At 34.3% G+C, this 12,954-nt stretch overlaps 1 protein-coding gene across 2 annotated transcripts in view; it reads left to right on the forward strand.

Moving 5' to 3' along the window:
* Positions 1–11,968, forward strand: part of Eps15 (epidermal growth factor receptor pathway substrate 15) — a 132,184-nt gene extending 120,216 nt beyond the window's left edge. For both annotated transcript variants that reach the window (XM_047549323.1, XM_047549330.1), the window contains exons 23-25: positions 3,416–3,578; positions 5,897–6,084; positions 9,474–11,968. In XM_047549323.1, coding sequence (XP_047405279.1) covers positions 3,416–3,578; positions 5,897–6,084; positions 9,474–9,620 — 498 coding nt within the window. In that variant the 3' untranslated portion in view covers positions 9,621–11,968. The remainder of the gene's footprint in view (positions 1–3,415; positions 3,579–5,896; positions 6,085–9,473) is intronic.
* The last annotated feature ends 986 nt before the right edge of the window (positions 11,969–12,954 follow it).

The raw sequence follows: 12,954 nt of genomic DNA on the forward strand, positions 1-12,954 counted from the left end.
TGTGTTTCCATCAAACAAGCAGTTCCTCCTTTGTATTACAGACTCCTCTCACAGACAGTGCAACTTGATTGCAATAAGTCATAGCAAATATTGATTCCAGATAGAAATGAAAGATAACTGTAAACTATTTTTCTTTAATGATGAATAGTTTATTAGTTTCAAATTATTTGACAAGGACATTTATATCAGGGTCTACAGGTTATTGCTTAAATTTAATATTGCTTTCAGGTTTATTTTCCTACACTTATTTTCCAAATTAACATTTTTTCTTAAATTAGGTACACAATCAAAATGAGAACATGAAAAAATACCTCAGTCTATCAAGACTCAAACAAAACTCTCAGTTTTTTTTCCTTGATAATAGGTACTATCAGACTGTGTAAAAGAAATAAAATAGTTATAGACCTACAGACTTTCATAAGAAAGAATATTACAGGTAAAACTAAAATATAAGCTATTATGGGTCCACAGATTGATTAAGAGATTCTATCAGATAGTTATAAATTAACAAAGAGTATTTCAACCATTCTAACATTTATACACAGTAGGATTACAGATGATCTATAGTAGTGTATCTCAATATGTGTTCCCTGGAATGTTCTTTTACAAAAAATATATATATACATATAGTCAAATAAACTTGGATAATTCTACATATGATGTCTCCCTTTTAAAGAATCACAATGTGCATCAATGTATTAAAGGTTTGAAAAGTTATGCTGTAAATAAGCCAATTAATCATAACATATGAGGCTCAATTTTATTAGACTTAGAAACTTCTTATAAGGTAGTTATTCCTAAAGAATACACTTGAGAAATGTTTGTCTATATATTCTGATTACAAAAGCAGAGTTTTTCCCTAGGAATAAAAATCAAAGTTATTTTTACCACTGGTACTCTGCTATGAAGTAATGACCATTTTGTTGCCGTATATGGGAGTAAAAAGTCAGGAAGATTCAGTATCAGTAAGAATTGAGTATAAACTCCTAAGATCCTTTCTAAAATGGAAATGGAGAACTCTTACAACTTTCCTGTTTGTACTTTCACAGGCCCAACAACAAAAAGAATATGTTATCTTAAAAATAAATTGCATGTTGATTTCTATCTAAAATATGAATATAGGTCAAACTTAAAATATTTTTATGATAGAGCTTACCTATGAACAACCTAGTAAATTACAAAAAAGTATGCATGTGGGTCTTTCTGTGTGAATACAGGGGGAAAATACTTTTTTAAAAAATCTGACCCCCAATGAGGATATTAAAAAAAACTGTTAAAAATATGTTTTCAGAAATAAAAAGCCTATAATAAAATTAAACCATATTCATTGCCAGTTTTTTAGTCTCTAAATTTTAAATATATGTCAAGAAAATGTTTTCATACAAAATGTAGTACAAGAAATATAGCTACTGGTTGGTGAGTAAAATTACTTTATTATAATACTGCTAGTAGAATAAAATCAACACACATAACTTGTACATGCAGGGGAGATACAACTTAATAGAAACAGGTCTTAATACATTCCTTTACAAGAATGTGGTCATCTGCCACTACATACACAAGCTCATGCATAAGATCAAGACATTACATACAGCTGAGATCACAGCATCATGCATATAACAACAGCGTGCTAGATAGTCGTACCACAAATTGTGCAGATGTTCTCTCCCACCCCATGAGCAGCAGTTGTGGAGTTTGGTTACCCATATTGGTGACATGAACGATGTCCTTTGGAGATTCTTGTTCCCTGTGGCTCATCTGGGTTGGCATTGAAGGTAAGGCTACCTTCATCTAGCTGCATATACAGTTTTCTAAAAGAAAATCCTAGAGGTGGGTTCTTATTGTAAATGAAACAGTGACCCCAAGTGGATTTGCACAACCCTTGCCAGAGAAGTTCATCATTAGCAAGGTCCTGCCAAACACATGAAGCCAAGCAGAGGTCAGTTGCATTCACATAGGACAAGATGGTATAGCTTAGCTCAGGAGGCAACATTTCCAAGTTAATGAATCCTTCTTATTCTTTAGATTCCTTGCCTTTAAAATATGATATATCAATGCCTCCTTGGACTTGTTTACGATGACTAGTGTTAGAAATGTTGCTCACAGCCATTCTCCTGTTCTGCTCTCTGGTGAGGTAGCCTTACTCACTATAGCCTTCCTGTTGTAGCTGCTGGTTTCTGGCCACTCTCCTCAGCCCTTGACCCATCTGAAAAAGCAACACTTGGGTTTGAAGAAAGTAACCCTTGTTGTTTCTTGGTTTTATTTTGGAATGACACTAGGTGACCATCTCTGTAACTGTTTCTATACATAAAAAGACTGGTGATTGATGCAGACAATTATGATAGTTTTTGCTGAACAACATTATATTTAGTCTTATGTCTGTTTAAACATGTCTCTTCCAATAGAACCTTGTTTCCCTGTGTACTCTCTATATCAATAACTGTAAAATTCATTCTGTCTATACTGACTACTTGATTTTATGCTCTGAAGTTGTTAGAGTGAGTACTAAAATGATTAATAAACCAAAGTCCAGTGCTAAATTTTCACTGCCTGTTTTCCAGCATAACTCCATTAATTCAGGCTAAGAGAGAAGGATTTGAGTATATGTCAGATTGACCCCCAAGGAACATTTAGCAATGACTAGACACATTTTTTGTATAAGATGCTGTTTACGTTTAATGGATAGAGTCTAGGGGTGCTTTTAAAAAATCCTACTATGCACTGCCCAGCCCCCCTCAACAGAATTATGTCCAACCCAAATGTCAGCAGTGCCACTAATAAGAAATACTGGGCTAAAGAATTCTGAAATCATAAAGTCTTAAGTCATTATTTTAAAAAATGAATCTTTCATTACTCCACATATTTGAAAGGAAATCTTCAAACCAAATTTAGACTTTTTCCATGAGAAAATTTTGCTTTAAAAAATTGACTTTGAGTTTGGTTTTATAGTTTGTCTAGATACTATTTTGTTTGTGTTAATATTAAATCCTTTAAGTGCATTGGTAAGTGAGAAATCAGTAATTTTTTTTTTTCATTCTCATCTGGCTCAGATACTCACTTGAGGAAAGGAATGTAGTCTCAGATGGTTTTGTAGTGAGTATTTCCTGAAGTTTAATAAGCCTTCCATCCAGAGTTGTCTTGTATTGGTGTGATCTGTTGCTTTTATAAGTAGTGATGTTATATTACTACTTATATAGAACAACTAAAGAATAATCCCACTTGTCCTTGAATGCATAGGTTAAATGTCATGCTCTTAGAATTGAAATGAATAAAGCCACATAATACTTAGGGCTTTCTTCAAAATGCTATGTGACTATGCACGGTTTTCTGGAGATAGAGAGGTAGATCTTATTTATATATATTATGTATATGCATGTATATAAAATCATGTATGAACATTCCTTTTCAAACAAAGGTGAACAATGAAGATCCTTTTAGTTCAGCCACATCAAGCTCTGTCAGCAGTGTGGTCACTCCAAAAAATGTGTTTGATGAAACATCCATCAAGAGTGAAGATGTACCCCCAGCACTGCCACCCAAGACAGGAACTCCAACAAGACCTGGCCCACCACCACCTGGTAGGAGAGTTGGTGCCTTTCCTAAATCAACTCAATGCCTTTTTTCCTGCAAGCTTTACTTACATACATAAAAGGCAATGAACAAAACAAGTCAAACACAGCAGAAGCTTACTTCTGCTATCTTTTCTAACCTTAGTACAGAATTATAGATGTGTGCCTAAGAGGCCAGTCTATATAACTGATATGAGCTTTCTGACAAGAGCTCTTTTTTCTCCCACCGTAATCATTTCTGAGAGATAATAAAGGGGGAAAGGAAGTATAGATGGAATCTCTTTTTAGAAGCTCATTCATTACCATTTGAATAGCATATACTTTGGTGTTTTAATTTCTATAAGAGAAAAAAAATTTTTCCTGCAAAATGTAAAGTCTTTCTTAAATCCTTTAATGTAAGAAAATATGGCTGCTGGTATCCAGAATACAGCATTATAGTGATTTTCAAAAAAAGTATTGTCTTTCTTGAAGGAAAATATTATTTTCAGCTCACTTTAAAGACTTTATAATAGTGATTGGTGGGGTGAGGTCCAGGAACAAAACAGAGAAAAAGGTTTTGTTTTTAGTACAGATAATAAAGTTCATAAAAAGTGACTGTAAGGCAACCCCCTTGTTGTGCTTCTAGGCTATTCTCTGAGAAGATTTCAACCTCCATAGTTATAGATTATTATTCTTGACTTTCCTAATAACAGCTCCAGGATATTTCTTGGATGAATTATTTTTTCTTTTTTGATTTAAATAACTGAATTAAATTTTAAATTATTTGTTGAAAAATCAGGTAAATGATTTAGTGGTTTCTATCTTTTAAGGAAAGTAGCCTTTATCAAATTGCTAGAAGTAAGATCAGAATATATGAAGAAATAATGTCAGTTTACTCATTTAAGCTTTTAAACCTGTATGAAGCCAGTGATAAAGGTTATTTTGAAATCCTAAGTCAAGTAATATACTAGTACCTTAAGTAAAATTAAGAATATAATCTTTTGAGTATACATCATTGTAGGAAGACCCAAGGGAAAAAAAGGTGGTTTGTTGGAAGGAATATTGATTGGGAGATGAAACACCTGGGTTCTAATTCTGACTATTCCCTGACTTGCTCTGTAATTTTTTTCCCCTGGTACTGGGATCAAACTCAGAACCTCATGCACTCTGGATAACTGCTCTACCACTGAGCTATATCCCCACCCTCACTCTGTGATCTTAAGTGTATAATTTCATATGTCTAAGCCTCAGCTGCCTCAGTCATTAGATGATAGCAGTAATTCTAATTTCGCCTACTTCCATAGGATTGTCGGAAGGATCCATTGAGATTGGGAATTAAACATCTTTTGTAAGACACAGTATTGATGGAAATAATCTATTATGATTGCTTAATTAACCAGCTTAATGCATGTTAAGAAAAAGTATATTTGAAGATATTTTTAACACCTACTCTTATTATCTTTTCTTCAAGAAGTATTAAGTTTAAGTAAGACTTTAAAATTAGAGAACTTTCCAGACGCAGTGGTGCATGTGTGTAATCCCAGCAACTCAGGAGCTGAGGCAGGAGAATCACAAATTTGAGGCCAGTCAGCAACTTAGCAAGAGACTGTCTCAAAATAAAAAGGGCTGGGGATATAGCTCAGTGGTAAAGCATCCCTGGGTTAATCCCCAGTACCAAGAAATAAAAAATTAAAATCGGAGAACTGTTGGAAAGTGATAATGAATTAATGAGTGATTAACAGAATATCATACTGTTGTTTAATCAAAGATTAGTTTGTCAGCAACACAAAGATACAGGCATTGATCTTTGAAACATTGTTTATTTTTAAGTTTGAAATATTGTAGATGTCAAAAAGTAGGCAGGGTTTTACCAAGATAATCTTTAGTTTTATGTTCTTTGGTATTATGTAGAGAGATGCAGAGAAAAATCAGAGGAATTTTGCCATTTGCTCTTATTGTCACTAGTGGGTGACTATATAAGTATCAGGCTAAGGTTATAGCAACAGAGGCCATTGCCATCTTTATTCTTTATCATTTTCCTCCTATTTTGTGCTTTCCTACCTCTCTTCTTGGGAACATGTTCTTTTGAGGAAATATGATTCCTGGCCCATTCCCCTCTTTCCTGTTTTTTCATTAAGCCGTACCTAGTTCGAGTATATTTGAGAGATCATGTGTGAAAATTTTGAGGACAAATTGTTGGTATGGCACTTAAGTCAATATTAAGAATATGCTTTAAGTTCTCACCTCCATCCTCCCCCCTTAGTTCTTTAATGTTCCCTGTGTACATGTTCTTGTGTGCTTTGTTTGCCATATTTACTGGTTGAGTAACTGTAATGATTTTGATCCAGGGAAAAGACCCATCAACAAATTGGATTCTTCTGATCCCTTTAAAGTGAATGATCCATTTCAGCCTTTCCCAGGCAATGATAGCCCCAAAGAAAAAGATCCTGATATGTTTTGTGATCCATTCACTTCTTCTACTACTACCACTACCAATAAAGAGGCTGACCCAAGCAATTTTGCTAACTTCAGTGCTGTAAGTACTGTGAATGGGCTGTTTGGGGGAAAATCTTTCCATTTACAATTTGAAAAGTTTTCCAAGAACGCTTTGGAGTCTGCCAAATTTGTATTGTTTCAACTAAATTTGCCAAAATACTAAAATGATCTTCCATTCTTCCCCAAGCAAAACCTCTAATTCTGTTTTAATGGTTCTAAAACTTCTTCTTTGCACAAATGATTTTAGTAGTCTTAGTTCTTGTGATATATACAAGTTGTTTTATAAACTTTCCTCTTGGTTCTTGGTAACAAATCTTGACAGATACCATTTTGCAGATGGTTATGGATGATGGTGATTTAAAGGGCTATTGGAGAATAATTTACTATTTGCCCACTGGATGAACAATGCCAGTGGTGAGCTTGTGTATTTGTAACTGTATTGTATGTGTGTTTGTATATAAAGTTTTAATGATTTTTTGGAGCCCACTCAGCAATTATTACTTGAGAGGATAGATGCAGGAATTTTTTTTGTGGGGGTGATGATGGGCAGTGCTGAGGATCGAATTCAGGGCCTCGTGTATTCTAGTCAAGCATTTTTCTACTGAACTGCACTCTTCCACTGAACTACATCTCCAGGAATTTTTTGAATTGCACACCCTCAGCCCCATGGTTATCTTTTTTTAAATGTTAATGTCTCCTGGATATGGTGGTACATACCTATAGTTCCAGCTATGTCTTTCACCACATAATTGTCACTACCACATTAGGATTAATTAATTAATGTGTATTCACAAATATTCCACATATCCTATTCTTTCTCCAAAACAGTGTAGTAATAAATGAGTTTTAAGTCATACCAGCACAATTTTTAAAAATAAACTTTCACATAATGGTCACACTTCACTTTTTTGCAAAAAAAAAAAAAAAATTGGCATGAAATCTATGGTAAATAGGGTACTTGAGAGACTGAGGTAGGAGGATCACTTCAGCCCTGGAGTTCAAGACCAACCTGAGCAACATAGCAAGACCCTGTCCCTCCACCCCCCAAAAAAAGTTTATGAAATAAGTTATTGTCAGGATCTAAACAATTTTAATTATTTGGAGGACTCTAATTCACTAGCCTCCATACTTAAACTGTGCATTCTCTGAGAGCTAATGAAAAGACTTTTAGAAACCATAGAAAGGTGCTGTGATGGGCTAAGGATGTAGCTCAGTAGTAGAGTGGTTGCCTGGCATGCTTGAGACCCTGGGTTAGATCCCCAGACCTGCAAAAAAGAAAAGTGCTATGATAATGGCATAGGCAGGGCCTGTAAGAGAATTAGAAATTGGGCAACCAACCACAGAGGCAGCAAAAAGCAGTATCATAATATTCTATCATTATTCAGATAAACCAAGTCTTTTGCTTTTTAATATAATTCTTAGAATAGCTAGCCAAAGGGCTTTTTTTTTTTCCCTCAGGCTAAATGACCTCATTATCACTGCCTATCTTTATCAGGAATTTTTCTTTATCTATCACCTTATTCCCTTGATTTTGGAAATAGAAGTTGTAATGGCCAGCCTGGCTACAATCTAAAGTTTCCTTCCTTATTATAGCAGCAAGTCACTTAACTAGTTGCTTTATTGCTGCTTTTATTTGTAGTTAGAAAGTAGGGGGACAGACAAGCACAATGGCAACTTAGGAGGCCAAGGCAGGAGGATCACAAGTTCAGAGCCAGCCTCATTAGTTTAGCAAACCATATCTCCAAATAAAAAATAAAAAGACTCAGGAGTTGAGCACCCCTGGGTTCAATCCCTAGTACCAAAAAAAAAAAAAAAAAAAAAAAAGCAAGCAGGTGGACAAGAATCAGTGTGCAGCTAAGGCAGTTACACCATCCAACTTTTCAAACTGTACTTTTAAGTTCCACCGGCTTCTACTGAAGGTGAAGGAGCAGAATAGAAATCAATATTGTAAATATTGCAAAATAGTGTCAGAATTATCCTGGCCTTTTATTTCAAATGGAATTTAGTTATTTCAAGCAGAGAATCAAGAATTGGTTTGCTTAGAAGATTGTATTTCTCTTAGTATAAAACAACCCTCTGGCAATTTGTGGTATTTAATATCTTAAATACCATTTTAGAAGACAAGTCAAAACCTGGTTGGAATGACTCTCAAACAATAACTGAGGTATTTTATTTACTTTATACTCAAATCTCAGCATAGTATAAATAGCTTGTAGCTTATAATAAAAACATCCTTTTTTGTTTTGAAAGATTTATTAAGTATTATAAATTCCATAGGTACTCTTAATTCCCCCAGGAAAGAAATTACCATTTTCAAAAAGTCTGACTGTTTCTTTCATTTCATCTTTTTTTAAGCCTTCTCTGTATGACAAGACTTGAAACCAAGTAGAATTTTATTATTTAGTTTCTGCTGTAGTTACTGTTGTGGTTTAATAAAAAATATTTTCCCAATTGAATAATCATTAGTAGTAAGGACTTTTTAAAACTGAGTCCAAGGGCTGGGGAGATAGCTCAGTGGTAGAGTGCTCGCCTTGCAAGTACAAGGCCCTGGGTTCGATCCCTAGCACCGTGGGGGGGGGGGGGGGGGACTGAGTCCAAAAGTTCTCAAAGCCTGCCAAAATCTTCAAAATACTTTTTTTTAAAAAAAAGTGTTTTGGTTCTTATCTTGCTTAGTATAACCAATACTCATTATTGTGTATAGCAAATCAGCCTATTTTTTTCATTCATATATTTTCTGTACCTGAAAGTCTAGGATAAGGTGGAAAATCATCAATGGGGCTTAAGTTAAAAATTACTTATCATGTGAGGATGCTCATGAAAGTTTAATAGTAAATATTTTACATTAGATCAAAAGGCTAGCCTCTTCCATTTTTGAATCTACTTATCTACTTTTAAGTGTTTCTAAATGATATCTTTAATGTTTACTTTCATAGACTTTCTCTCCATAGATGGAATTTAAAAAAAAAAATTAACCACAGTTATGTAACTGATTAAAACTAAACTTGTTGCTGAGCATGGAAGCACACACCTCTAATCCCAGTGACTGGGGAGGCTGACATAGAAGGATCACAAATTTGAGGCCAGCCTCAGCAATTTAGCAAGGCCCTAAGCAACTTGGTGAGAACCTGTCTCAAAATAAAAAGGACTGAGGATGTGGCTTAGTGGTGAAGTGCCTGTGGGTTCAATTCCCAGTACCAAAACAAAACAAAACAAAACAAACAAACAAACAAAAAAAACTAAACTTTGTTTCCTTGGGGGTGCAGGGGACAAGTGACAAGATTATATTACCAGGGTCCTTCAGGTGAAACATGCAATTTTATTATATTTTATTTATTTGAAACAGTTTTATAAAAAACTATTTTTCTTCTTTTTATTATTTTACTCGCTCATTTAATCATTTGTTCATTCATTTGATCTTTTAAATGGCAGTATCCCTCTGAAGAAGATATGATTGAATGGGTGAAGAGGGAAAGTGAGAGAGAGGAGGAGCAAAGGCTTGCCCGACTGAATCAGCAAGAACAAGAAGACCTAGAACTGGCTATTGCACTCAGCAAATCTGAGATATCAGAAGCATGAAGAATTCTCTTGTCCTTTGTCCAAAATACAATACTCTTCTTAAATATTGAAGATATTTACCATGTGTATCAAAACTACCTTTGAGCATGGGAATACAAAAGGTTTGAGATTCCTATAAATGTGACAAAAGTCTAGGTTTTTTCTTTTGTATTCAGATTTGACTTTATTTTATTATTTCCTCTAAAAGCAGTAACCTAATCAGACAGCTTTACCTAGGTCCCTGTTCTAGTATGCTTTTACTGTGAGCTTCAGCCTGCCTGTGCTACTTTTACTTGTAAAAGCTAGAGCACCCAAGCTTCTGCCTTCTGGAATGTAGAGAAATCGTTTCACCCCTTGCTACCCTTGTTCTGTGGTTATTCTGATTAGAGTTAGTGGGGTTTATAAAGTTTGAAGTATTCTCCCTTGGTTTGAATGATTGAAGGAGGGGGAAGGGAACAAACACCCCATTTCTTTTATGATTGGTGTAAATTGGCTAGTATAAAGTACATTTTTGTATTTCCTTGGAGTACAAATACCATTTAATTTGTTTTTTATAGAAAAGGAAAAATATTTTGCATCAATCTACTCCACTATTGAAAAAAGGATGCTTTAGATTGAACCATTATAACTTCAGACTCAAATTTTTCCTGAATAAAAAACATTAAAACCTCATGTGGAAATACATTTTTTTTAAACAATTTTCTCTGGATTTAAGGAATTTGAGGTCAACAGATACTGCTCCATAAATTTGCTAATTAACAAAATCAGTTTCTTACATATAAAGTTTGTAAGAAAATGTCCATTTTAAGTGCCAGGGAGTGGAGAAAATTTATCACTTAAAATGTACCCATCAGTATAAGGTAAGCACAAATAAATCTTAACATGCAGCTCTTTGGCCTTTGCGGTGGCACTGTCCTCTTTAGTTCACAATAGGTTTATTTTATACTTTTGCAGAAGAAACTTTAGCAAGCTAGAACTGGAAGGTACTTTAATTTTTCTTTTCTTTTTTATTTTCTTTAATGAAGGCTTAACTACTTGAAATGTAAAATCTTTCACTGAATACCAATAGGAAAGGTGACATGTATTATACCATATTGTTTTTTGTTCATCTTTGTAGTTTAAATTAGTTGATTTACTCTCTTCATGTTTTTCACCTATGAAATGGGCAACCTAGCCTTTTTTTTTTTTTTAATTGGAAGGGAAAAGATCTGCCAAATTTTCAAGACTCCTTACATTTTAAAATCTTGTCTTTAAAACTGACCTAGTAGACAAGCTGAATTTGAAGTAGACTATGAAGTAGTCTGTATATTGTAATCTTTTTTTAAAATATGAGTTACTGACTTAGATAATGTATTGAATAACAGACAAAGAGAAATGCACCTAAAACCTAATTGAAATTCTCTGGGATTAGCAAGTCAAAGTGGTATTGATCTGGGTAACCAGAGTAACTTATTGCTTAGAAGATAAGTAATTCCAAAATATCTAATTTATATCATATTGAAATGGTGCTTTTCTTTCCACACACAATTGGATGACTGGAGTTTAAAATAAACCACTTCCTTGCACTGCTAACTTTTTTCTACTTTTTGTATATAGAAACATTTCAACATAAGAGTCATACATATGAAGCAAGGGCTGAATCATAATCACAAGGCTTTAATTTTGATAAACTAATCCAGTGACCTAAGGATTTAGGCAAGTTAGCAAAAGTTGTTTGAGAAGGTAGCATTGGAAATTGCTGGTAGGTGGTGTTTTCTGGGTTTTTTTTTTTTTTTTTTTTTTCCTTCCCCTTTCTCTTTGAGAAAAAGGTAAGTTGACTTGAACAACCTTCTTTTGCACTGGGAAAATGAACAAATGTTTGAAATGCTTTTAAAATATTTTTTTTAATTAATAAAAAACACTCTGGAAAATATTAAATATCTGTAACTTATGAACACCAACTTTCAATGTAATAAATGTACCCTAATCTTATGTATGTTTAACTGGATTATATAGATTCTTATCTTTTGTTAAAATATATATACTCAGTGGACCAATATAATATTAAAATATGTATATATTATATAAATATATATCTATATCCATGCTTGCTTATGTAGGTTGAATGTCCTCTGGTAATTTGTGATATTTTATGTTGTTGACCCCGGCTTCAGGTCTTATGCTTAAAAAAGGACAGATAAGTATTGCTAAGAGTTAAGAGGCACAACTTAGAAAGTTTTAACTATCTTCTACATACTGGTTCAGCTTTATTTGGGCTCTCTTTCTAAAATTTTCTCTTGCATTTGAAACTTCTAAATTGTAGCCTGTAATTATGAGAATAATATACTTTAAGTAATAATAAAGCATACTATCCACATGTTCAGTTTACATTGGAGTTTTGCTTTGATGTCAATTTTAGTTATTTTGTCCTATTTTTTTAAAAGTTAGGAAATGTGTATGCATAGAGAAAGATATATACACAAAGATATATATAAATATTTGTGGCTTTGTATATATTTGTTAATGGATTCTTGGAAGGCACTGTGATCTAATAAATTGATACAATTCTGGGCTTGAATCCCCATTCTGCCATTTTTGAGAAAGTAATGTAAAGATGACTTTGAGAGCCAGGCATGGTAGTGCATACCTGTTATCCCAACAACTTGGGCATAAGGCCTGCGCCTATAATCCTAGTTTCTTGGAAGGCTGAGGCAGGAGGACCCCAAAATTGAGACCATCCTGAGCAATAGTGAGACTCTATGTCAGAATAAGAAAGGGTTAGGGATGTAACTCAGTAGTTGTTTTAGGCAGCTTTTTTGATGCTGTGACTAAAAGACCTGACCAGAACAATTGTAGAGGAGGAAAAGTTTATTTGGGGGCTCACGGTTTCAGAGGTCTCATTCCATAGATAGCAGGCTTCATTCCTTTGGACTTGAGATGAGGCAGAATATCATGGCAGAAGACGGGATGGAGGGAAGTGGTTCATATGATGATCAGGAAGCAGAGAGAGACTTCACTCACTCGCCAGGTACAAAATTTATACTCCAAAGGCATGCCCCCAGTGACCCACCACATTAGCCACGCCTTGCCCACCTTCAGTTTCCACTCAGTCCCATCAGGGAGTTCATTCATTGATTGGGTTAAGACTCCCATAACCCAATCATTTCTCCTGTAGACTTTGCATTTTCTTAACATGAACTTGTGGGGGACACCTAATATCTAAACCTTAACAGGGGTAGAACACCCCTGAGTTGTGTCCCCAGTCCCAAAAATAATTTTTTAAGAAAGTTATTTAGCCTTTCTGAACCTCATTTTCCTCATCTAACAAATATCCTAACACTTAATTTATAGAGTTGTCCTAAAGGATTTTTTTTTT

The sequence above is a fragment of the Sciurus carolinensis genome, chromosome 1 (assembly GCF_902686445.1).
Source record: "Sciurus carolinensis chromosome 1, mSciCar1.2, whole genome shotgun sequence".
NCBI lineage: Eukaryota > Metazoa > Chordata > Mammalia > Rodentia > Sciuridae > Sciurus > Sciurus carolinensis.